We start from the raw sequence: 24,872 nt of genomic DNA on the forward strand, positions 1-24,872 counted from the left end.
CCATAATTCTTGTTAATGCTTCTCACAATTCAGAAGCAAATTAAAGTTTTGAGTTTTGAAACATGGAAGCTATTGCTACAGTGATGATCATGCTAATCATAAGTACTGTGTCCTTCACTTCTCTAGCGAGTGGACTAAGTTCGAATTACTATGACCACACGTGCCCTCATGTAGACTCCATCGTCTCCAGTGCTGTACATAAAGCAACCACCAATGACAAAACTGTCCCTGCTGCTCTGCTTCGCATGCATTTTCATGATTGCTTCATAAGGGTATGAATATATGCATTTTGTTTGTTATTCCTTCTTAATTCTTATAATCTTTTGTTATTACTAACTGATCATATATATATTTGGTCCTGAATTTGAAGGGTTGTGATGCCTCTGTTCTGCTGGAATCAAAGGGAAAGAACAAAGCAGAAAAAGATGGGCCTCCTAACATTTCTTTGCATGCATTCTATGTCATTGACAATGCTAAGAAAGCAGTAGAAGCTGTTTGCCCTGGTGTTGTATCTTGTGCTGATATTGTGGCTCTTGCTGCTAGGGACGCTGTTACACTGGTCAGTAGTCACAAAATAGTGACATCAAACCTGTCAAATATAAGCCTGTCCATTTTGAATTGGGTCAAATTAGATTCAGAATTTTTTTTTCCCATATATTTTGTGACCAATCATGTTTACCGCTTAGTTAAGTATTCACGATAAGAAAATTAGTCATGGCTGCTGATAGTAGATACCCAATCTGGCAACATTTTTTTTTAATTCCAATTAGTGGGTAATTTGATACTTCTGATTTTGGGTATAACAAATTATAAGAATTTAATTAACTAAACTTTTTTGCTTGGCTATGGGTGGCTTTAGTCTGGAGGGCCCACTTGGGAAGTACCAAAAGGAAGAAAGGATGGTAGAATATCAAAGGCCACTGAAACCAGACAATTGCCAGCTCCTACTTTCAACATCTCCCAATTGCAACAAAGCTTTTCTCAAAGAGGCCTTTCCTTGGAAGATCTCGTAGCCCTCTCAGGTACTACTCCTTTAAATTGACCTTTTCCAAAATTGAACAATTATTGAAAGTACTATTTAAATAATATACTATCATTAATTGTGTTGCTAACTTGCTATACTCTGCAGCTGTATCTGCAGCAAATTGACAAATGTTTAAATTTTTTTACCAATTCAATTTTTTACCAATCAATTGAACTATTTAATATAAAAATCAAGGGTTAAGAACTTGTGCAGCAGAGAGCTGCTGAGAAAATAGGTGCTGATGATCAATGTTAGTATTTTTGGAGCAAAACTAAATTCAAATCAAATCACTAATCATTGAACTATATAAAATGGCAGTCAATAGTTATGTAATTGGTATTAATTTGATTCATGTTATTGTTGGGCCGCAAGAGGATAAACCGGGAATCATCACATTGGGCTTACATGAGCACACCAAAGTGGATTGGACACTACATCTTTCACCCAAAACCTTAAGGCATTAGCCCCGTTTGGAAAAAACAGCTTAATTAAGCACTTATGGTCATAAGCGCTTATGACATAAGCGCTTATTCATAAGCTATTTTTAAAAATTTATTGAAATAAATTAAAAATAAGCTGTATATAAGGATAAACTGTTTTTCATAAGCTATCCTGAGTAGCTTATGAAAATAAGCTGAAAATAGCTTATGGCAGGCCATAAGCTGTTTGCATAAGCCCTCCCAAACACTGGCATAAGAGCTTATGCTGTCAGATAAGCTCAAATAAGCTCTTCCAAACTGGGCCTAGGTATATGAGTCCTCTCACTTATAAAGTGTTCCTCACTCTTCTAATCTTCCAATGTGGGACTTCTTTACTCACACTTGAATTCCCAACAGTTATATTATGCTATGTGCAGGGGGTCACACACTTGGGTTCGCTCACTGTTCATCCTTTCAGAACAGAATACACAAGTTCAGCACCAAACAGAGCATTGACCCATCCATGAACCCATCATTCGCAAACAGCCTCCGAAAAATATGTCCCTCTCACAACAATGTAAGAAATGCAGGGTCCCCTTTGGATTCTAGCTCCAGTTGCTTTGACAATGCTTATTTCAAGCAACTCCTCCAAGGAAAAAGCATATTCTCTTCTGATCAGGCACTGCTCACTCATCCTCACACGAAAGCATTGGTTTCCAAGTTTGCTCATTCCCAAGAGGAATTTAACAGAGCCTTTGTTACGTCCATGATCAAGATGAGCAGCATCGTCAACGGTGGAGGAGGAGAGATCAGGCTCGACTGTAAATTCGTTAGATGATTGATGATCCTTATCAAAGTGTGTGTATAAGTGTTACATATCATCTTTTCTTACAATTCCACAATGGGTTAAAACTTGAAAGTGTACTTATTTCAGTTATTTGATTGTTGTAATTAATTGACATGCTTATAATTGTTGTATAATTGTCACTCTCTTCATGTTCCATTTAATGAAAAAGAATTTTTTCTATCGTTTTGTTATTCATAAGGGTTGTCTAAATGATCAATGAGAAAATTTGAGTTAAATAACTCATCGTTGAATCATATTGAAGATAAGTGAGTTAGAATTTCTATATTTTATTTATAAAAAATCATATTGATTCATTGAGTTGTGGCGTAGTAACCCACATGAGTCATTTAAACAAACCTATTAATAATCGAAGACAACATAAATGTGAGCAAATAAAAAAATGTTTCATTGACAAGTCGAAATGCGCTTAGTTTCTGAATTGATGAGTTGATTGAGCTTTTTGGTGCTACGACATTAGAAAATTATAATAATTATTTCGGTCTGCCTATCATTACTGGTAAATCAATGACTCAAAATTGGATGGAGGAAGCAGGCTCTTTCACGAGCAGATAGAGAAATGTTGATAAAATATGTTACCCAAATGTTGGTACCTTCGTCTTCATCCTCTACGTATAATTCCCTTGCTCATTATGTTTGGACAAAGGTTTTAAAGGTGCCAGATGCTCAAGTCCTCATGGCTGTGATTTCCTGTGGTGGCACTACTAGAAAATACTCAAATTACGACGGAATTTTGCGACGGAAACAAATTCCGTCCCAAAATAATTAATTCGTGACGGATTTAGCGACATTTTCTTGTCGCTAAGATCTTTTAAAACATTAATTTAACATTTTGGGACAAAATATAAATTTCGTCACAATTTAGGGACAGAATTTTGTAACTCGTCGCAAATTTGCGACGGACAATACATTTCCGTCCCAATTGGAGTATTTTTTTTGGAGGGAAGCAAGGCGCCAACTTTAGGGACGCAATAATTTAGTTATTTCATCCCAATTTGTGACAGAGTTAGCAATAATTTCCGTCACAAATGATATTTAAAAAATATATTTTTTTGCGGGACGAAATTTAGAGAAACCTTCACAATGTTGAGACGACATTTATTTTCCGTCCCAATTTGAATATTTAGCTTTGGTGGGAAACCTAGGCGCCAACATTAGGGACGAAATTGTTTAATTATTCCGTCCCAATGTGTGACGGAATAAATGATTACATTCTGTCACAAATAATATTTAAAATATATTTGTTATTGCGGGACGAAATTTTAATTATGTCGAAATCTTGGGACGGAAATATACTGTTTGTCGCGATTCAGGGATGGAATATAAATACCGTCCCAATTGTTTTATTAATTTTTTGTGGGAATCATGGCGCTAAATTTTGTGACAGAGTTTCGTAATTATTTCGTCCCAACTTGTGACAACATTTGCAATAGGATTCCGTCATAAGGGTTATTTAACTATATATGTACTAATTTAGGACAAAATGTACATTTTGTCACAATTTAGGGACGGTTTGAAATTATCCGTTGCAGTATTGGGACGAAATTTGATATTTCGTCCCCACTTGAACATTTATAATTGAAGAGAATCATTGCGCAAACATTAGGATGAAATTATAAAATTATTCGGTACCGAATTCTGACGGGCATAGCAATAATTTTTCATCACATATGCTATTGAAAAATAAAATAATCATTTTGGTGATTTTTATTTAAAATGTTATTTACTAAACTTAATTATTTTATAATCAATATACTGCACATTTTATTATAGGTGGGTATATGGGCCTCGGGTCGGTCCACAAATAAATATGTATTTGATCAATAAATATAAGCTCATACTTTACTATTTTGATCCAGAAAAATAAGATAACTTTTTTTATTTCTCAAAATGTTCTATCTTATTTGATCAGATTTTTATTTCAAGCTCAATTAAGATGAGATATCTAGTTGATATCCAATAACCATCAGGCCCAATAAAGCTTCATGTTGACCTTGAAGGTTTGTTTGCCCTAATTATATTTCGTGTTGATTTTAGAGACTCATCTAACCTTATTGGGATTCATGGTGTTCTTTAAGGCTCGCCACAATGATCGCGTTCAAGATGGGTACAGATGGAAGGGAACTTCTCTAGTGTTTATTCTACGGCTTCTGGGTATGAGTGGATCATAGTGAATCGAGTGGCGACGAATGATCTCCGATTTCGGCGTGGCTTCGTCGGGAGAGTGCGTTATCTGTCATGATGGTCCTGAATCAATCTATCACAGCCTCCGCGACTACGCTCAGGCCAGGGCCATTTGGCAGTGCCGCGGGTTTGACATCAGTAGTCCCCTGTTTTGTGGTGAGAATGCAGAGGTCTGGTTGAGGAACCTTCAAGATGAAGCGTTCAAGTGAGTGGAGGCTCCTCTAGATGGCATGAGCTTGTTGTTGCTTGCTGATGTGTCAGGAGTCGCGTCCTTGAGGCCTTAGTTTTCGATTCTCTTGTTTTCTTTTTTCTTTATGAGCTTTAAAAAAAATCTCTTAACAACATAAAATATAAAAAAAGGAACTCTTAGGCTCCTAAACAAAAATTCCCTTATTTCCTTAACCCCCAAACCCCCTTCTTTCTCTCCGAGCAAATGGGAAACAAAAATTCCCTTAAAAAAAATAGAACGTAACTCTTCTATTCGAATAACTAGGGTTTCCGATCATCAATCCGTGCGGCGACGAAAAAGATGTTTGGTGGCAGAGCGCCGCCGAAGAAGAGCGACATCACCAGGTAATATGACATCTTAGGTGTCTCCAAGACCGCTTCGCAAGATGATTTGAAGAAAGCTTACAAGAAAGCCGCCATTAAGAATCACACCGATAAGGGTGGTGATCCTGAAAAGGTTGCTTTCTCATGTTTTCCTTTTCTTAATTTTCTTCGTTTTTGATTATTTTTAGTTGTAGGAATGATTAATTACTTTACTCACCTCGTTTTGTAATTCTGAATTGTTTGATTTTGGGTTTTCTTTGGTTAATTTAGCTTGTCTATAACAAAATTGGATGTTTTTCATCGATTTAGGGTTGAAATTTGTCGAAAAATCCAATTTTTCGTGGTGGGGTTTGGAGTAGTGTGGTGCTGTAGTGTTGTGTTGTGTTGTCAAGGATCTGGCATGAAGGTTTCTATAAGACACCTTGGTCCATCAATGATTCAGCAAATGATGCAGCATCCTTGCAATGAATGTAAGGGTACTGGTGAAACTATAAATGATAGGGACCGCTGCCCACAGTGCAAGGGTGGTAAGGTTTCCCAAGAGAAGAAAGTACTTTAAGTTTTCGTGGAGAAGGGAATGCAGAACGGGTAGAAGATTACATTCCCTGGTGAAGCTGATGAAGCACCAGATCCAATTACTGGGGATATCGTGTTTGTGCTTCAGTTGAAGGAACACCCCAAATTCAAAAGAAAGGCTGAAGACCTCTTTGTGGAGCACACCCTGTCCCTCACTGAGGCGGTGCTTTATTTCCTGGTTCCTTAATCTCAATTCGTTCTCTCTCGTCAGGTTTGTCTTTTCTTTTTTCTTTTCTCCTTCCTCAACGAAATATATAGCACTGATATAAACACAAAATCAAAATCAAATAGTGAATTTATCCCTTGCTATGATAATTTAAGTCTTGGTTGTGGCTCAGAGCAAAAATCAAGAACTGCTAAAAATGTTGTAAATCAGTTGGAGGGATCTGACTTGTATTTTCTTGATGTCACGAATTGATTATTTTTTGGTATATCATAGGATTCTTAGCTTTCCTCCCACATTTTGGATGAAAGGTCAAATTTTGAACTGGATAGAATAAGGCTATTGTTTCACTAATAAGCAACATTATGTCTAGTGAGGTTTCAAGCTAGGGGTGTTACATTGGAGAAGGAATACAGGTTGATTTGTAGGCTTTGTACTTCGGTTTCGAATTTGAATTTTGCTAATATTTTTAACTGTCTATTGATAGATAATATCTAAGGGTAGATAGTGGTACCTTTTCTAAGCTAGTTTCATTATCACTAGTATGCTTCCTGATACATGCTCTTCATTAGTTCTTTTTTAGAAATCAAATGTATTTCATGGTTTTTTGCAAGTGGCTTGACCAAGACAAGATTTTATTCTTACAGGATCCTAGAATGCACAATTCCACTAGTTATACACTTATACACTCCATATGCATCCTTCCACAACCTTAGTAAAACAACATACAGAAGGCTAGAAGTCTGTGTTTCCACTATCCAGCAAATGATGTTGAGTGACAACCATGATCATATTACCAAATTTATCTTTTACACATACTTGACAAATTTTTAACATATGTAGAGACCATCGTCGTTATTAGATCTGATAGATTTCCAACCATGACCAGAGCTTTGTTTCACTACTATACCATTACACTTAAGGTGCACTGAGCATACAACTTGCCTGTAGATAGTATTTCGTCTGCTCCTCTGCAAATGCCTTTGTTAAAGTGCTCATATGTCATATCAACACGATAGCAGGTTTTTGTTTCATCTACTCCTCATGATGTTCCAGGAAGTGATGAACAAATTTGATGGCTAAATGGATAGATATTATTATAGATCATGGTTTATGTATTGATGAATTATTTTATATTTTAAATCATTTTGATACTTAATTATACTTATGACAAGATAGATATGTTTAAGTTGGATATTGTATCTATTGATGAAATTATTTGAATATGATAATTGTTTTATGGTTCAGCTCATTTTTGTTTTAAAATTTATGATATTCATTGGAATTTGTAAATATATTTGTAATGAAATCTCATTTGAGATTTCCGTACCAAAATTATACATTTGCGTTGGAGCAATTTCGTCCCCAACTAGTACCAGAATTTTTTTTCAAATCGTCACAAATCAGTGACGGAATATATCCGTCGCAATATTTGGGACGGACTATCTTATTTTCATTTCTGTCGTAACAAAAATTAATATTTCCGTCACCAAAACCAAAACCGTCGCAAAATTTGGGACAGATTTGTTATTTTTATTTCCGTCATAATAAAAATCATTATTTTTGTCACCAACTCTGTCACGAAATTATTATTAAAAAAATATAAGTAATTATATTCCGTCCCAAACTTGGGACGGATTAATATGATCCGTCCCAAAAAGTTTATTTCTTCCGTCGCCAATTCCATCACGCATTTATTATATTCCGTCCTTATTTCCGTCCCAAAAGCGAGACGGAATAATAAATTCCGTCCCAAAAGCTTTGCGACGAGCCAAATTGCGACGAAATATTTTAGTCGCACATTCCGTCCCAAAATTATTTAGGGACGGAAATTTCAACTGTTGTGCGACGGATTCGTCCGTCCCAAAACAGTGTTTTTGTAGTAGTGTGGGGTGAAATGATATTGTGTTGGTTCGTGCGAATCTTCCTGGATGAGGATACCTTTATTGTGATATCAAGTGTGAGTAAGTCTTACATTGGAAGATAAAGATAACTTTGAACGACTTATAAGTGAGATGACTCATACACCTAATGCCTTAAGGTTTTGGGTGAAAGATGTGGTGTTCAACTCTCTTGTGGTTTGCTCTTTAACCAAATGTGGAGTTTTATCCTCGAGTTTTAAAATCAACTCCTTTGTTTGGTCCAACAGGGGTATCAGAGTCGATGGTTGTTTGACCATGGTGATCGACTCCTTGTGTCGGAAGTCTTCCTGGCTATGTTATGACCATGCGGCGAGTCCCGTTGATCAGTCAATGACAGTGCAAGTATTTAGAGACCCAAGTATTTGGGCTTTCATTTGAGATAGACTCACATTTGAGGGGAAGATTGTTATGATATCAAGTGTGAGTAACCCCACATTGGGTGTGAGTAACCCCACATTGGAAAATAATGATAACTTTGATTGGTTTATAAGTGAGATGACACATACACCTAATATCTTAAGGTTTTGGGTGAATGATGTAATGTCCAACTCACTTGTAATTTGCTCTTTACTCAAATGTGGAGTTTTATCCCGAATTTTAAAATCATCTCCACTTTTCGGCCCAATAGATACCACCCTAATTTTTGCTACTCTTGCCTAACATACATCTGTTTTGAGGCCGAAGTCGTAGCAAAACATAATCCTTCCTAGTAAGTTATTGATGGAGATAAAAAAAGAACATCATCATACTAAATAGACTGCATGCTGATATGTTAAATCATTAAGATCATTCATATATATAAATAATAAGCAAGCGAAAGTGTACTTAAATTCATAAAAGTGTTGATGCGTAGGTGAAAATAAACACATGATGGCCGAGTCCATTTTTCTAATAGGCTCGTACAGAAATATTATAAAAATATATAACACTCCTCTTTAACTACTAAGATTTTCACACATTATATGATTAAGCAGGAGATCAAGAAATAAGTTATTAATAGAATAATAAAAAATTGACGTCATAATAGCTTAAGTAGTATAGTTGAGAGACATATGGGTTGGGTAGAAGAAAGTCCATGATTTAATTCCTGACGGGTGTAATTTATCTTTCTAATGTACCAAAAAAAATAAAAAAAAAATTTGTACTTTATCCTATCTCTTTTTACAGTATGAAAATTGAAGAACCAGAAACAATTTAATTTGAAATAATGAGCACTCATCAAAAGCACCTAGCTAGCCATATATAGAAAGAAGAAAATTAATTAAGCCATCCACCCTGGACTTCTCAGAAGCTTCACATGAAACTTAACTCATGCCCGCCCGAGAAAGATTTTCTAGGAAGGAAAATTAAAAACTTGAATAACTCTTAGAGTTTCGTGTCCGTAATTTCTTGCATAACGAGCCTCCTGGACCTGTTGATGGTGAGAAAGCACAAGTAAACATGTTCCTCAAGCTCTCCCAGCTGCTCCAAAAAGCTAGACTCCCGGTCACGAAACTCACACACCACCCGCTTCAAAATCTCCCACTTCCCATTATTCCTCACACAAACACCAGCAACTGTTTTCCTATGCTCCACCTCATCATGCAACCTCTTCACCATCCTGCTCATAGTGTCCAAATCATTGATCACAATATAAACCCCTTTCGCAGCAACATCAAGTTGCTCGCACAACCTCTCATCAGAATTAGAATTAGAAGAGCGCGTGGTAATTACTTTTTCATTATTACCACGTGCTTTACTAATTCTCTTCATGAACAAACCAACTAATCCACACACGATGCTCGGTGCGACCACCAACCCAACCACGCTGTGGAAACAAAATACTAAGAGAATAATCAGAACAACGCCATGTGATGTCACAAGAACGATTCCTCCAACGTTTTTCCCAACTCTCTTCACATTTAACCTTCTTCTGATTCTCCCTCTTTTCAATATCAGCCTATGCATGAGCGCCATGTGTCCGTCACGGATTTCACGGAACTGCACGGCGCTAACAACGTTGGACAGAGGATTGTTTTGCAAGGCAAAGGAAGCAATATCTTTATAGATATCAATATCAATATCATGATCATCATTCTTCTGGGCTTTGCAATCGAGGTGGGCTCCTTTGCTTAGCTTAACAACACGTGTGAGACTTCGATAAGCTTGTCGCGTCGATTGGATTGCTTCAAGAATGGTGTCACAACAACGACATGCTTCTAAGCTTGCTTCGAAGTAGTCCACCACAAGACGGTGCACCTTCATGTTTGTTATAATCTCTTGTCGAGGTTCAAGCAAAAACTCAGTGAGATGCGTCGTGCATAAAGGAACTGAAGAAGAAGGTGTTGAGGAAGAGGGTATTTTGGTACTTGTATTCCCTAACTGGCCTTGTGCTTTGTTGCATATTTCGATGTAAGACTTTGTTCTGAATGCTTCACGATATTCTTCGTTCACGTTTAGCTTCCTTTCCACGTCACATTCTTTCTGTGATCTACCTGCACCTTGTTTATTTGCACAAAACAAAATTAATGAATGCTATTCATCATCTATTAAATTAAAATAAGTGAAAACAACTTTTCATATGGATTCAATTAGTATCTAAACACATAGTTAGGAGAAGAGTTGTAGAAATAAACTCGCCTGGTCTTCTCAGAGAACAAAACCACCCGGTGCATGTCATGGATCTCATGGAAAAGGTTGAAGACAATGATATCTGATTTTTTTTTTTTGTTTCTTTCTTGGGCACGAAGTCTGATTAAATGGATGAAGGAATAATCGAACCGATATATATAGAGAGAGATTGGAGAGAAAGAGACTAGAGAGAGAGGGATTTATGTTGTGTGTTTCTAGCTAGCTTTGGGAGAAGTCCACAAGAGAAAGACAAGAAATCCGAGTTGGCAGTTAGCATAGCCACAAAAGCTTAATGTAGTAGCTTTGCTCCCACGTTAGCGTACCTGACACGGTGTGTACTCCCACATCGACACCACTCACCTCCTCCCTTAATTAACCTCAATATAATATGGTACCATGAAATTATATATATATAACTAGGGAATTTAATCATTACCACTCTTCTACCATATTACTCCATTTGATATCATTAGTTAATTCAATTATAATGTTGAAAAATGTATTAATATGAAAAATTACTACCTCTTGTAATATATATTGATTCATGGGCTTTTGCCCCGAAAATTACAAAAAATGTTGATTCATATGGAATAAGATTTTATTTTTATTTTTTATGTCAAGACTCAAGAGCTTTGGAGTGGACCTCCGTTTTCAAATTGGACTCTGAGAACGAATGGGCATTGTATCTAGTCAAATTTCTGTCGACATTGTTACCTAAAATTTATCATAGATTCGATGATTTAAGAGGATCAAATGCAAAATACCTGAAATTACTCAAATTACGGCTAATTAAGGCCTACTTGTTATAATTATATACATTTATTAGCATAAAAACAAAAATGAATATTGCTTAATACTCCTCCAATGTTTCATGCACGCAGGGATTGATCTTTGAAGGAGGGTTATGCTTCCCTAGATTATTGGATTGTGGATAAATGTCAAAATATCATGTATTAATTAATAATTGATAACGAACGCGTTTGTGTGTAAGATATGAAACACAGATGGCACTAATGGAAGATATTAACGTGGTGTCCTACACTACCCAATTGATAGATATGTCTTTCCACGTAGGACTGCTTAATGATTACAGATGTCCCGTGCTAATTTGATCCAGGAGAAAGATTCTTCTAAATTGAACACAGGCCACGAATTCATTGAAAAGATTCTTTATATTAAACGGTTTTAATTTATTCATACTTTACTTTCTCTTCCATTTCATTTTCACTTATTTTTTATAGACTTATTATTTTGGGCATGCCAAATAATTATGCATTGAAAAGGAAATATGAGGGGTATTTCAACCCAATACACAAGAAAGGAAAAAGAACCAGTTATGTGTTTTATTCACTAGGTTGTGTCTGTTTACAATAGATAGATGTATCGAATAGAATATGCTATAAATTGGTTTGACAAAATGAAATTCAGGATCAAAAAGGAGACAACAAGAGAGACTTAGAACATGTATGGTGGTATTTTAATCTCATTTGTGAGTTTTGTTTAGCAAAATATAACTAAGAAAAGTCAGCAAATCAAAACACACAAATATGATACACAACAAATCAGATCATAATAGCATAAACATAAAATACGGTACAATGTAGTACATCCAGTAAAAGTGCGACAATGGAGTGACGATATTGGGGCGGCGACACAGTAATGGAGTAACAGGGGTGATGCGACCAGAGAAGGAGATGTCGCGAAAGTCGGATTTGGTGACCAAGGGAGGGGTAAGGGTGTTGGAGGAGGACGAGCGATGGCGGCAAAGGGAGGGTGACAATGGAGAAGAAAGAGGGACGTCTGCAGCTCATGGCAGCATAAGAGGGTTCAGGGAGAAGCGACAGTAAGGGTAGGGTGGCCCGACAGAGGAAGGTTTGGGGGAGGAGCGATGGTAATGGTGAGGCACGACGGAGGAGGGTTTGGGGAGAAGTGGCAGTAGTGATTGGGGTGGTGGTGAGTCGCGACACGACACATGAGGGTTGAGTGGAGGAGCGGATGGGGAGGGAGATGGCAGAGTAAGAGAATACAGAAAGGTAGGGTTTGTGAAAATGTAGCTTTGGTAGAGAGAAGCTTATAAGGAAAGTTGAGCAAATAAAATATGTGCCTCATATGCTTGTTCCACAGCCACTAAATGTTGGTATGATCTACTCAGAATCTTAGGTTCTTCACTACTAACTTCAAAATTTATTTCCCTTACACTCCTGCCAGTTTCTTCTGCATATTGAAACTCATCTTCCCCTACTCAAAAATTTCTTATTTCACAACTTAATTTCAATTAATTATAAAAAATAACAACAGTTGTAGTAGTGTATTTCACCAATAGACAAAACTTACCTAGTACTGCCTAGACAACGCTTCGGTCACATTGTCCATGTTCGGAGCAATCCCGATTTTTGAAGTTCCTGCAGCACCAGCATAAGCGCTCCTTATTCTTTGTATTCTCCGTTCTTGTGAAAATGGAAGCTTCATGAAGAGAGGGGGAAGGGAAAAGGATGCATCTTTGAGGAATTTTGGATGTAGGATTTTGTGGGAATGGGAAGGACACGGGGAAAAGGAAAGGCTGCATGGAGATGGTGACGGGATCGTAGGGTGCTTCGAGCTTTGTGAAAAGGGAGTGTGACAAGTAACAAGTTGGTGAAGGTGCTTGGAGCTTGTGGTTTCTATGTACAAGATTAGTGTTGGAAGCCTGGAAGTGATGGCAAAATGCCATGAAGGCAAAGTCCTTAGATGAAGAAGATGATGTTGGGATGAGATCAATTTATGTGTTTATGATGATGATGATGAAAATGAAGATGGAGATGAAGCGGGATCGGGGATTAGGGATTAAGAATTTTGGATTAAGAATTTTAGTTTAAGAAATTTTTTCAATTTTTTTAATTAAGAAATTTAGATTAGGTCCCTCACTCATCAAAATACGCGGCGTGCCCATCAACACCATCCTACTCTTGGCTAGGTCACCTGAGTTCATTTTTCCGACAGAGACTAAAACTAGGTTGTTTCTAAAAAATTAGGGACTAAATAAAAAAAACCAAATAGTGTTAGAGCATCTCAAACCCAGGTTCTTAGGTTTGATTCTTAAGTTAAAAACAAGATCTTGGGTTTTTAACCTATTAGAGAAGGCTAATGTGGAGCTCTTAATTCCTGAAATTAAGATACAATTTCTTCCACAAGGCGTTTTACTTTATTTAGGTCTTAGATTAAAATCATTTTTTCCTCTGCTTTAGAGATTTAACAGTAGTTAAATTTAAATCAAAATTACATGCAAATGAAAAATATAAATATATGTGATGTTCTGGGACCAGAAGAATAGTGCAAAGAAATTAAAATAAGAACTCGAGATTGAAGCAAAACTTGCATCAATTATTTGCGTTGCTTAAACTTTATGTGGCACTTTGGAGTTTGGACCCACATATTAAGAACTTAAGCTTAAGATACTAAGATGAAAATACTCTTATTACACATATCATAAATGATATATGTTGGAAATTGAGAGAGGTGAATTGAAACTCAATTTTTTTATTGATACAAATCACTTAAATACATGAAACTCATGATAACTGACAATTTATTAAAATTCTATAACAAAGGTAAATACTAAAAAGAAAAGGCAAATTCTGTGGTACCCTGAATTTTTTTTGGGTACGGTACCCCGACTAGATAAAATTGTGAAATTGAAGGGCAGAGAAACAGAGAATATTAGACCTTTTAACTTTTCTTGGAATCTTAGACGTCATGCCAGTTGTTGCATCTCTTTTTAAGCCAGAATCTAGTGGTGGAAGTGGAAATGTATGCGATGTAAGAACAAGAGAGTTATTGACCACAGTAAAGGTGAGATATGGAAATTGGTGTCTGGCAAACGACAAGATAATGAGATAATCTACTAAAATGCTCATGAACGATGGTGCTAGAGATTTTTGAAGTTAAAAAAATTGGAGATAAAGAGGTTTTCCATCATTTAAAGTATCATACCCTCATTTAAATTAAGGTACCAACAGCAGGCACCAAAAGAAAATATAACAGCTCATACCTCTCCACTATTACCACTAACATGGCTAAAAAAACAATGCTCATAATCATTTCAAAAAAAAAACTGCTTCATAATTGTAGGAATTCTACCATTAAGGGCCTGTTTGGATTGGCGTTTCGGAGGCCAAACGTGCGTTGCGTTGCAATCAACGTGAATTATCTGCTTTGGTTCACCGTTTGGATCAGCGTTTTTTCAAACGCACCAACGCTCATATGCATGATAATCGCGTTTTTCTAGAATTGATAAATTTGAGCTTTTGCGTTGGGCGTTGAGCGTTTGGGGTTGATTTTCGCTCTCACCATTTTACCTCTCATCTCATCAGATCCGTGCTTTGGCGGCTGCTACTCACGCCGTTGACGGGCCTCTGGTCAGATCTGTGCCACTCCGTCCGCCGTTCAGCTCTGCCGTTCGCGCTCAACCTTCTACTGGACTACCGTTCTTGCTCCTCCTTTCCCATGGAGCTGGTGTCCCTGCCATTGGGGAACCTCTGGTGTTGATTTCCTTTGTTCGCACCTCGCTCACCTTTGTTTCTCCTCAGATCTCGCATGCTGATTTTTTTTTTTTATTAAATGGATCCTTTCTCAGTTTCTCTGTTCGTTCTAGTAATTTATTTTTTTAAACAATTCTGGTAAAATTTGTTTTCCTCTTTTATTCTCTTTTATTGTTTTGTTTTTGAAAAAGCTGTTGCTATTTGTTTTTTTGTTAAAACATATGACAAAATTCATTAATTTTGACATTCATTAATTTCTTTTCTTATTATAATTCCAAACGTGAATTTGATTCATTCATCCAAACAATATTCATTTTTTCACAATCACGTTTGTTACAAATCATCCAAACATAAATCATGTTTATTCAAACACATTAATACTAAAATCACGTTGCCTGAAATCACGTTAATTCAAACACCACGTTTCCAACGGAATCCCAAACATGCACTAAACCATATAAACTCTAACAAAGATTAGATTCACATTCTCAACAACAAAACTAGTAGCTAGTCTAAAACCGTAAACATTGGTAGGGGTGGGACAACTAGTCTTATCAATTATTTGAGCTGCCGGCAATGTCAATGACAAAACGGTAGCGGACATCATTCTTAGCAAGACGCTCCATAGCCTCATTGATTCTATCTGGTGTGATCAACTCAATGTCACATGTTATATTGTGCTTCCCACAAACATCCAACATTTCCTGCGTCTCTTTAATTCCTCCGATGATGCCACCTTTCACTGATCTCTTCCCTGTTAATTATCACTCACAAATGTCAATCAACTATACCGTCACTAAATTTATTCTTCTTTTTTTTTCTTGGTAATTAATTAATCTTCTAACTTGACAAACCAAAGGTGATTGATTGATTAATTAGAAAATGTTACCAAATATCAATGGGAAAGCAGGTAACTGAAGTGGCTTGTCCGGTGCACCCACAATAAACAAAGTCCCGTTCACTTTGAGCAATTCCAATAGAGGCAACAGAGAATGCTCTGCTGATACAGTGTCCAAAACGAAATCAAGGCTTCTCCTTGCACTCTGTCAACAAGGAAATTAACTAAATGAGCTTAATTTGGTCCAAATATTTCTGGCCCATTAGACAAAGTCGAAATGCATCAACAAATATTTCAGTGGACTGAAGTAGGAGACACAAAGATCAATTTAGGGTGTTTGTGGAATAAGTTACGCTTGTTTTCAGTCTATCCTAAATATTGATCGGGACAATTTTTTAAACCAGAAGTTATCTCTAGATCCGAATAATCCCGAAAAAGTGCGGTTTAATGGAGTTGGACCAGAATGAATTAATGGACTGGGCCGGGTACAGTTACACCCCTACAAATCAATCAATTATATAATGACAACGGAAAAAAAACCTTAGCCTAAAACTATGTAGATGCATTGGGCATAAGATTGGAACCTGCAAGTGTTGTTGGTTGGTGCTGAGTATGAAATCATCAGCACCCAAACGCTGCTTAGCTTCAGCTTCTTTGGAAGGAGAAGTGCTGATGACAGTAACATGGTGGCCAAATGCTTTTCCAAATTTGACGGCTATGTGTCCAAGGCCTCCCAAACCAACCACCCCAATCTTTTTCCCTGGTGATGATACCAAGTCATGGTCTTTCAAGGGACTAAACACTGTTATTCCTGCGCACAGTAGAGGAGCTGCTGCGTCCATTGGCAGGTTTTCCGGAATGTGTACCACATACCTTCACATCAAAAATAGTAATCTTTAGAGGGGAAAAGAGATCTTAAAAACACCCAAAAGTGGAACTAAAAAATCACACTAATTAAATTTTTACATTAAATTTTTACATGATTTTTTATTGATTATACTGTTGGTTCACCGAGGGTGTGAGTGAGCCTCGGAGTAACAGTAAGGTTCCTACCAAGTGAAATTGCGATCACAAAGTGGGTTCAGCCCCTCCATGAACCACGTTACTTCAGCTTTATAGCACTAGGTTTGTCATTTTAATAGTATTGGACATTGGTTCACCAAATATGAATTACAGTAAATTAGACAAACTGTGAATTATAGTATTGCTTGTCATAAATTTCCACTATCTAACACTGCTTTCACTCTGAGAATGACCCTTCATTATTTTTCATATTTTTGCACAACATGTGTTGGTGCATTGAAGATGACTTCAATATATGTGTGGACAAAAGAAAAACAAGGACTTTAATATGCTTCAGACATCACATGGACCAGGGACCACATCTTCTTCATAGGTATTACTTTAATTTGACTCACTATCTTCTTTATAGGTATTACTTCAATTGATATATTGAAATGATGAATAATGAATTGAACCTGTAATCTGCAACCATCATGGAGGAGTAACCACCATAGGTGATGCTGCCATCCCAGAAAACTCCATTGTAACTAAACTGCAACTTTTCACAGTAATTCTCTTGGTCATCGTTGCAGTGCTCACAATCCAAACAAGTTGCTGCCAAACACCCCACCCCTACTCTGTCTCCTTCCTTGAACCCCTTCACAGCACTTCCCACCTTGGTTATCACCCCAATCATCTCGTGCCTACACACATGTACAGAAATACATTAATCAAGATAAATACTTAATTGCACATTTCTATATATTAATATGACTTGGTTGTGCAATTTAATCTATGCTAACTACTTACCCGGGTACAACAGGGTAATTAGTGATACCCCATTCATTTTTGGCATAGTGGAGGTCAGTGTGGCAAATCCCACAGTACAAGATCTTGAAGGTCACATCGTTAACCCCGTTCTCCCTGCATATGTGTCCATCAAAGATAGTGTGGTTATAAAAACATCATTGTTTGCATTTTATCAAAGAAGAAAGAAGAAATTTCAAATTATATATTACCTTCTTTTGAATGTGAATGGAGTAATCTTGCCAGAAGTATCATGAGCTGCCCAACCAGACACGGTTTGTGTGTGATTTGGTGTAGTCTGAGCCATGATGCAGAGTGGCTGATAGAATAGTTATTGCACAAACAACAATTTCTCGATATGTAGGATTAGGCTGGGTTGGAGCAAAGTGAGTTATGAACCTTCATATTTATAGACAGAGTTTGGTACGTGATCGGTGACATACTTTATTTTTTAAAATTAAAGTGACTTCTTCACTGCAAACGAGCCAATTGCATAATAAAATACAAAGAAATTAAAAATAAGTAGGAATCCTGACTCTGCAGATTAAAAAAGGATTTTTCTTATTTCTTTTTATGATGGATGTTCTCACTTCTCACTGGGAAACCCCGGCACGGACGACCAGAGCGGGCCCAGGGCGGAAACCTATTGGAACGGCCACCACCGCCTGTGGACGATCACCACTCTAGGAAACTCTGGCACGGACGACCAGAGTGGACCTAATGGGACGATCACCTACTAAACGATCGCTACCACCTCCTGGCCCGCTTGGGACGGGGGAGACTTCAATTTTGAGTACAAGACAATCACCGGGCCCACCATGTAGGGGTTGACCTATCTCAACCACCCTACGGTACTAGTGGTTGGAGGCACGGATCCCAAGGAACCCTGGACCATTGGATCACTGCTTTGCGGCAGGGAGCAACAGAGGATCCAACGACCCAGGAGGAACCAAGTACGGGCCATGCTTGACGTTGCATGGCTCCAACCCTAATTTCCCTTCATATATATAAGGAGGGCTCCTCCTCCATGTTAAGGTAACTCATTCTCTTCACTTCTTCACTTAGTCATTCCTCATACCTCTACTTACTTTAGCATAGGAGTCTCTTGCAGGAGCCCCTCCCGGGAACGTCCAGCTCGCCGACTCACTAGTCCCCCGCTTCTCTCCGCTACCCCTTCTCACCGGGTAGCTTGGTCATCCTGATCAATTGGCGCCGTCTGTGGGGACCGTTAAAACTTCTCCTTCACCACATTTTGGAAAAAGCTCACTACCACTCCGCTGGCAGCAAGACAGCTTCACAACAAAAGCAACCATCGAGGAGACTATGCGGATCGGGTGAAAGAAGAAGATGGAGCATCAGATCTGGAGATTTTTAACAACAACTTGATCAACCGAAGAAGCACCAAAGAAATAAAAGACCCAACCGGGCACGATAAAGACCTCTTCAAACCAATTAATTGGTTGAGGCACTGAAGAAAAAAAAGAGCCAACCGGGCACGATAAAGAACTCTTCAAACCAATTAATTGGTTGAGGCACCGAAGAAATAAAAGACCCAACCGGGCACGATAAAGACCTCTTCAAACCAATTAATTGGTTGAGGCACCGAAGAAATAAAAGACCCAACCGGACACGATAAAGACCTCTTCAAACTAATTAATTGGTTGAGGGACCGAAGAACTAAAAGTCTTGCCGAGCATAAACCAGGTCGGGCACGAAGAGACCTATTGAGACTAATAAACTAGTTGAGGCAACAGAGAGTTGAAAGTCCCCTCCGAGTGCCTCAACGCTCGATGAAAGGGAAATAAAGAAGCAATCTTCCCCGAGCATCGCAACGCTCGTCGAAGGGGATATGAAGAAGAGATTCCCCCGAGCATCGCATTGCTCGACGAGAGGGAGACAAAGAAAAAATCATCCCCGAGCATCGCAACGCTCGACGAAGGGTAGATGAAGAAGAAATTCCCTCGAGCGTCGCATTGCTCGATGAGAGGGTGATGAAGAAAAAATCATCCCCGAGCATCGCAATGCTCGGCGACAGGGAGATGAAGAAGAAATCCTCTCCGAGCATCTCAATGCTTGGCGAGAGGGATATGAAGATAAAATCCCCCCGAGCGTCTCAACGTCAGTGAGAAAGGATATGAAGATAAGATCCCCTCGAGTGTTCTAACGCTCGACGAGAGCGGATTGGATGAAGACAAAATCCCTCCCCCGAATGTCTCAACATTTGGCGGGGGAGGATGTGAAGACCAAATCCCCTCGAGTGTGTCAATGCACAGAGGGAGAGAACATGAAGTTAAATCCCCCTCGAGTGTCTTAATACTCGGCAAGAACGGAAACAAAGACAAATTTCCAAGTGTTCGGACACTTACTTGAGGACGAACATAACCCCTAAGCTTCAAAACGCTTAGCCGAGGATGATTGCCGAGAAATCCCTCTGAGCACGCGAATGCCTCGTCGAGCGGATAAAAAGGAACTAAGAAGGAGAAGACAACGAAGACGAAGAAAAGATAGGGAGAATCCCTGAAGACTCAAATTCCTCATCGAGCGGATAACGAAAATACTAAAAACCCTAAGTGTCAAAGTGCTTAGCCGAGACCGATCATCCCACTAAAACCAAGCATTTAGGTCGGGTCCCAAAAGATTCAGAAACTCAACTATCTCGAAACAATCGAGTGTCAAAGCATTTCCGCTCCATACCGCACGAGCGATCGGGTTGGGGTCCAACCGGGTTCAGCCATGTATCCGCAATCGGGTCACACCGCCCTCGTAACCTGAACTCTAGATTCTCATAGCTCAAAGCCCCACAACCCTTGTGGACCAGAGCTAGGGGACTACACAACACTGTTCTGGGAGATGCTCCAGCCGATCACTCCCTGGGTCGATCACACTGTCTCCTCACCCGACCAAGACTAAGGACGATCAACCCTGACCGCCTAAGCAATCACATTATTCCCACTCCATACCGCACGAGCGATCAGGTTGAAGGCCAACCGAGTTCAGCCCTGAATCTGCAATCGGGTCACACCACCCTCGTATCAGGCGCCAACTCCTTTCCTGACCTCTAAACTCTTGTAGCTCAAGCTCCACAACCCTTGTGGACCAGAGCTAGGGGACTACTGTTCTGGGAGCCTCCAATACTGACTGTCCCCCGAGGACGATCAGCCCAATCTCGTAGCTCAAGCTCCACAAAGGCACCGCCCTAAAACGGGATCGAATCTAAAGGAAGTCGTCTTCTAACTCTACGCTCCCTATTTCTATGACCTGGTCTAGACCAGAAGGAAGGGGAGGGAAGGAGCGCGCATACCGCACAACCGTCCACCCATAGACCCACATCACAAGTTGTAGGGAGATCGGGTGGGAAGATCACCCTTAAGCTCATGCCCCACTGAATCATTGGGCAAGAGCTGGGGGACTAGTGTTCTAGGAACTTGGGAAATACCTAGGTCCGGTCTCACACTCCCACAAAGGACAACGGTAGGACCCAGGACATAGGAGTTGAATTCCCTCAACCACCCTGGAAAGCAAGGGACTGAACCTACCACACGGGGAATCCTGGACCGTGAGATCTCACTGGCGCCGCAAGAATGACAGAGGATCAAACGACTGGGAGCCACCCGCGTACAGGACATGTATGACTGTTCCAGGAACCCCAGTAACTCCTCCGCGAGAACGCCGCCCTTAAAGCTCATGCTCCACTGTGGCAGTGGACCAGAGCTGGGGGACTACTGTTCTAGGAAGCCCTAGCACGGACGACCAGAGCGGGCCCAAGGCGAAAACCTATTGGAACGGCCACCACCGCCTGTGGACGATCACCACTCTAGGAAACTCTGGCACAGACGACCAGAGTGGACCTAATGGGACGATCACCCACTAAACGATCGCTACCTCCTCCCAGCCCGCTTGGGACGTGGGAGACTTCCATTTTGAGTACAAGACAATCACCGGGCCCACCATGTAAGGGTTGACCTATCTCAACCACCCTACGGTACCAGTGGTTGGAGGCACGAATCTCAAGGAACCCTAGACCATTGGATCACTGCTTTGCGGCAGGGAGCAACAGAGGATCCAACGACCCAGGAGGAACCAAGTACGGGCCATGCTTGACGTTGCATGGCTCCAACCCTAATTTCCCTTCATATATATAAGGAGGGCTCCTCCTCCATGTTAAGGTAACTCATTCTCTTCACTTCTTCACTTAGTCATTCCTCATACCTCTACTTACTTTAGCATAGGAGTCTCTTGCAGGAGCCCCTCCCGGGAACGTCCAGCTCGCCGACTCACTAGTCCCCCGCTTCTCTCTGCTACCCCTTCTCACCGGGTAGCTTGGTCATCCTGATCACTCACCCACCATTGAAATGTCATTGCCTCTCACAACATCTTGCGCTTTGGATAGTGGTTGTGGGAGGAAAAATATCAAAAATTATGTTGAAAATCTACGTGGATCTATAAGCACCATAACTCACTTATTCTTAATAAAATTGCTAAGAACAGATTTTTTTTTTCTTCTAAAATCCTATTTGAATTTGACCTTTATGTAACCTATTTGAATTTGACCTTTATGTAAGTACATTAACATATTTAAACCAAAAAAATATTATAGCAGGCCAACTAAAATAATTTTACATGACCTAAAGGTGATTAAAAACGAGAAGACGAAAACCAATGTTTTTGTACAATATAGGGACAAAAAACTAATTTAAGCTAAAAATTCCAACTGGGCTCATTAATTGATGTGGCATACACAATGGGATCAACGGAGCTCCAGCGTTAATCATGCCGGTGACAGGGACTAAAAGCAACCATGTTCTCAAACATTAGGGTCCCCACATTTACTCGACGAAGGACTAAAACCAAATATGATGTAACGTGCAGGATGAAAAATCTTATTTAAGCCTTTTTATTATAAATAGAATGGTAGTTCTCACTTCCACACTATCGCAGTGTTTGTTAGAGCATCTACAATGGAGTCCTTATTTTGAAAACTTAAAATAAGATCCGGATCTTGTAAGATCCCACCATTGGAGCTATCCTACATGACATGAGATCTTAACAAAAGCTAAGAATCGTGCCTTAGCTCAGGTACTCTCAAATATGAGATCTTAAATATAATAATATTTTTTCTCTCTCCTTCAATACCAGAATCAAAGTGAAAAATAGGGAGGGAAAGAAACTGAATCAATTTCATTAACAAAGAATGATATACAAATTACAAACATCATATTACAAAGATCAGATTACAAAGATTAGGAAATGAAAAAAAAAACCCTAAAAATTAAAATTAAAATTGAACCCTAGATCTATCCTCACTGTGTATGCCATCTTCTCCTCACTGTGGCTGACTGGCTGGCTTCACCGTATCCTCACTGTGGCTTCATCGTCGGAGATCAGAGGTGGATGTACGATGGTGGAGGAGAAGAGGTCGCGGTGGAGAGAGGAACATAGTGCGAATTGCGTTTTGGGTGAACAGAGGAAGGGGAAGAGGAAGGGAGCATAAAGAGTGGAGGTGCGGTGGTAGAGGAGTGGGGCGGCGGCGCCGGTTTTGAAGGAGGTGTCGTTTGGAATTTAAGGTTTGTGTGTGAAGATGAGAGAAAGTATCAGAGGGTGAAGGAAGAGAGAAAGAGAAGAATGATGGGTTTGTCCGGTTTTGGTGAAGGACCCATATATATTTATTTACTTTGACCGGCTCAGCCGGTAACAGACCAGACTGTTGGGCCTTGTGTGACTGGCTGAGCCAGTTGTTTTTTGCCCATTTGGGTCTTTTTTCCCCAAAAAAACAGCATTTTTTTCCAGATTTTTGTCCCTATTGGGTCCATTTAATTGTTTTTTTCTTTTTAATTATATTATATCTTTTTAAATATTAATTAAGTTGTATTGAATTAATAACTAAATTTAATTTAATATTATGTAAAAATAAATAATATAAATATATTGGCTATTGTGGGTCCGACCTAAGATCCCAAACCATTGGAATGAAATGTGCATCAGGACCTTAAAGCATCTACAATGCAATGTTCTTAGTTCTTATTTTTGAGTTAAGAACTAAGAACTGAGTTCTTAACCATTGGAGGTGCTGACATGAAGTTCTTAGTTCTTAAATAAGAACTCAGTTCTTATATAAGGAGTTTTACTTTTTTAGTTCTTAGCATGAAAAATTATTTTTTCTCTCTCATCTAAATTACTTTATTACTTTATGAATTTTGTTTTATTACTTTATGAAAATAAAAACTATAAATAATGTGGTTGGTGAGACCAAATGAATAATGGTAAAAACTAAGAACTAAGAACTCATGGTTGAAGCAAAATTGTTTGAGAATTACTTAAGCACATGTGGCAATACGGGCTCACATAAATAGTGCTAAGAACTAACAATTAAGAACTAGCATTGGAGATGCTCGGGTGCCTTAAATCATTTAACGACTTTTTTACATGGTTAGTACAATTTTCAAAGAAAATTACCAAACTAGTGCAACTTTTGTTTTAATTACAAAAGTAGTGTAAATCGCCACTTGAAGTGGCGATATCTCTTTTTTTTTTAATTTTTTTTTATGAAATCGCCAATACCAGTGGCGACACCAAATTTTTTTTTTTGACTTTGTTTATTAGTGACGGAAATGTGTCCGTCACAAATTCCGTCGCTAAAACTTTTGCAGCGGATGTATTCACACTTCAATTTTCGTCGCTAACTTCTTTTTCATTATTCACTGGGATTTTGAGACGAAATATACTTCGTCGCAAATAGAATTCCGTCGCTAGACATTTTGTGACGAATGCTATCTCTCTTCACATTGGGTCACCAATACCTTTTATATTATATTAGGATTTTGTGACGGATACAATTCCGTCACTAACAAATAAAGTAAAAAAAAATAAAAAAATTATAGGGTGTCGCCACTGGTAGTGGCGATTTCACAAAAAGCAAAAGAAAAAAAAGATGATATCACCAATGAGATTGACGATTTACACTAAACCTGTAAATAAAAAAAAGTTGCTCCATTTTAGTAATAAATTTTCCAAATTACACCATCTAGATAAAAAAGTCTCATTTAACGACCCAATTCGTAAACACTATAGATGAGACATAAAACTTAAAATATGGGTCCCACTACTTTATTGAATCATCTCTAAATTGAGAAGAAAGTCAGCCGGTGCATCAACTTTTTAACATTTTCCATGATACCCCTATTATTAACAGTACAAATATCTATATATGTGTGGGTAAAATTTTATTTTTGCACAAAATCAATCTTCTCTATTTTCATTCTCTATTCAATCAAATGAGAAGAGAGAGATTCATAATCATTATCTCTCTTGTCTTTATATCATACCAAACAACTTATAAAAACTACTACTATATTAATTTATTTCTCTTTACTCTTCGTCTTTTTTCTCTACTCTC

At 38.7% G+C, this 24,872-nt stretch overlaps 3 protein-coding genes and 1 long non-coding RNA gene across 5 annotated transcripts; 2 read left to right on the forward strand and 2 right to left on the reverse strand.

The window, feature by feature from the left end:
- On the forward strand, positions 1 to 2,470 carry LOC130721249 (peroxidase 64-like). The gene is made up of 4 exons (XM_057572014.1): positions 1 to 272; positions 371 to 559; positions 860 to 1,022; positions 1,881 to 2,470. Exons 1-4 carry the CDS (start codon positions 63 to 65, stop codon positions 2,279 to 2,281), a joined length of 963 nt encoding a protein of 320 aa, XP_057427997.1. The 5' UTR covers positions 1 to 62; the 3' UTR covers positions 2,282 to 2,470.
- Positions 2,471 to 4,884: 2,414 nt separating this feature from the next.
- On the forward strand, positions 4,885 to 7,030 carry LOC130716621 (uncharacterized). 2 transcript variants are annotated; one of them, XR_009012099.1, is made up of 3 exons: positions 4,885 to 5,177; positions 5,354 to 5,831; positions 6,431 to 7,030. It is a non-coding gene; the product is annotated as an uncharacterized LOC130716621 (long non-coding RNA). The 2 variants fall into 2 exon arrangements; XR_009012098.1 differs by having other exon boundaries at positions 5,354 to 7,030.
- Positions 7,031 to 8,578: 1,548 nt separating this feature from the next.
- Positions 8,579 to 10,596, reverse strand: LOC130718437 (UPF0496 protein At1g20180-like). The gene is made up of 2 exons (XM_057569027.1): positions 10,325 to 10,596; positions 8,579 to 10,179 (listed from the first exon to the last, which is right to left on the reverse strand). The coding sequence occupies exons 1-2, from the start codon at positions 10,371 to 10,373 to the stop codon at positions 9,071 to 9,073; spliced, it is 1,158 nt and encodes a 385-aa protein (XP_057425010.1). The 5' UTR covers positions 10,374 to 10,596; the 3' UTR covers positions 8,579 to 9,070.
- A 4,521-nt stretch (positions 10,597 to 15,117) lies between these two features.
- On the reverse strand, positions 15,118 to 17,871 carry LOC130720800 (probable cinnamyl alcohol dehydrogenase 6). The gene is made up of 6 exons (XM_057571499.1): positions 17,692 to 17,871; positions 17,483 to 17,596; positions 17,149 to 17,376; positions 16,255 to 16,543; positions 15,722 to 15,875; positions 15,118 to 15,586 (listed from the first exon to the last, which is right to left on the reverse strand). Exons 1-6 carry the CDS (start codon positions 17,784 to 17,786, stop codon positions 15,387 to 15,389), a joined length of 1,080 nt encoding a protein of 359 aa, XP_057427482.1. The 5' UTR covers positions 17,787 to 17,871; the 3' UTR covers positions 15,118 to 15,386.
- Positions 17,872 to 24,872: the final 7,001 nt, after the last annotated feature.

The sequence above is a fragment of the Lotus japonicus genome, chromosome 5 (genome assembly GCF_012489685.1).
Source record: "Lotus japonicus ecotype B-129 chromosome 5, LjGifu_v1.2".
NCBI lineage: Eukaryota > Viridiplantae > Streptophyta > Magnoliopsida > Fabales > Fabaceae > Lotus > Lotus japonicus.

Coding starts and splice junctions, on each gene's coding strand:
- LOC130721249 (XM_057572014.1), top strand. CDS start 63: ATGGAAGCTATTGCTACAGTGATGATCATGCTAATCATAAGTACTGTG. Junction 273..370: donor TTCATGATTGCTTCATAAGG/GTATGAATATAT, acceptor CTGAATTTGAAG/GGTTGTGATGCCTCTGTTCT. Junction 1,023..1,880: donor AGATCTCGTAGCCCTCTCAG/GTACTACTCCTT, acceptor TGCTATGTGCAG/GGGGTCACACACTTGGGTTC.
- LOC130718437 (XM_057569027.1), bottom strand. CDS start 10,373: ATGAGATCCATGACATGCACCGGGTGGTTTTGTTCTCTGAGAAGACCA. Junction 10,180..10,324: donor TTGTTCTCTGAGAAGACCAG/GCGAGTTTATTT, acceptor AACAAGGTGCAG/GTAGATCACAGAAAGAATGT.
- LOC130720800 (XM_057571499.1), bottom strand. CDS start 17,786: ATGGCTCAGACTACACCAAATCACACACAAACCGTGTCTGGTTGGGCA. Junction 17,597..17,691: donor CCATTCACATTCAAAAGAAG/GTAATATATAAT, acceptor ACACATATGCAG/GGAGAACGGGGTTAACGATG. Junction 15,876..16,254: donor CCAACCAACAACACTTGCAG/GTTCCAATCTTA, acceptor CCTTGTTGACAG/AGTGCAAGGAGAAGCCTTGA.